This window comes from Cystoisospora suis, assembly GCF_002600585.1.
Source record: "Cystoisospora suis strain Wien I chromosome Unknown contig_5112, whole genome shotgun sequence".
Taxonomy (NCBI): Eukaryota; Apicomplexa; class Conoidasida; order Eucoccidiorida; family Sarcocystidae; genus Cystoisospora; species Cystoisospora suis.
The window spans coordinates 4,242-4,647 of record NW_027157904.1 but is presented as its reverse complement, the minus strand read 5'-3'; the positions used below and the strand labels follow the sequence as shown (position 1 = coordinate 4,647).

The following is a 406-nucleotide window of genomic DNA, read 5'->3' as shown; positions in this document are numbered from 1 at the left end:
TGGAGAATATAAGACAAGTTAGAAAGTTTCTGGTATTAGTAGGTTATTATTGTCAGCTAATAAAAGACTTCAATGGGAAAGCTAAACCCCTCCACGACCTGTTGAACGAGAAGAGTCCTTTAGTTTGGCGTCCCAAGCATTCTCAAGCGGTAAAGGAACTCAAGGACTCCTTGATCAACGTTACAATGACCAACATCTTCAATCCAGATCTCCCATTAGTACTCAAGACCGACGCCTCGAAATACGCGGTAGGAGCTGTTCTTGAACAGGACGGTCGTCCTATCGCTTTCGAGTCTAGAAAGAAATCGGGAAGGGAAATTTTTTACCCTGCATATGAGAGTGAGTTATTAGCTATTGTGTATGCATTGACCAAGTGGAAACATTTCATTGGGACTAGACTTGTTAC

The 406-nt window shown here is 42.1% G+C and overlaps 1 protein-coding gene across 1 annotated transcript in view; it reads left to right on the top strand.

The window, feature by feature from the left end:
• Window positions 1-406, top strand: part of CSUI_008870 (retrotransposon ty3-gypsy subclass) — a gene marked incomplete at both ends in the record, with an annotated part of 2,498 nt that overhangs the window by 681 nt on the left and 1,411 nt on the right. The window contains one exon of the mRNA XM_068068990.1: window positions 57-406. This exon is cut by the window's right edge and continues 1,411 nt beyond it. Within this exon, the coding sequence (XP_067919034.1) occupies window positions 57-406 (350 nt within the window). The remainder of the gene's footprint in view (window positions 1-56) is intronic.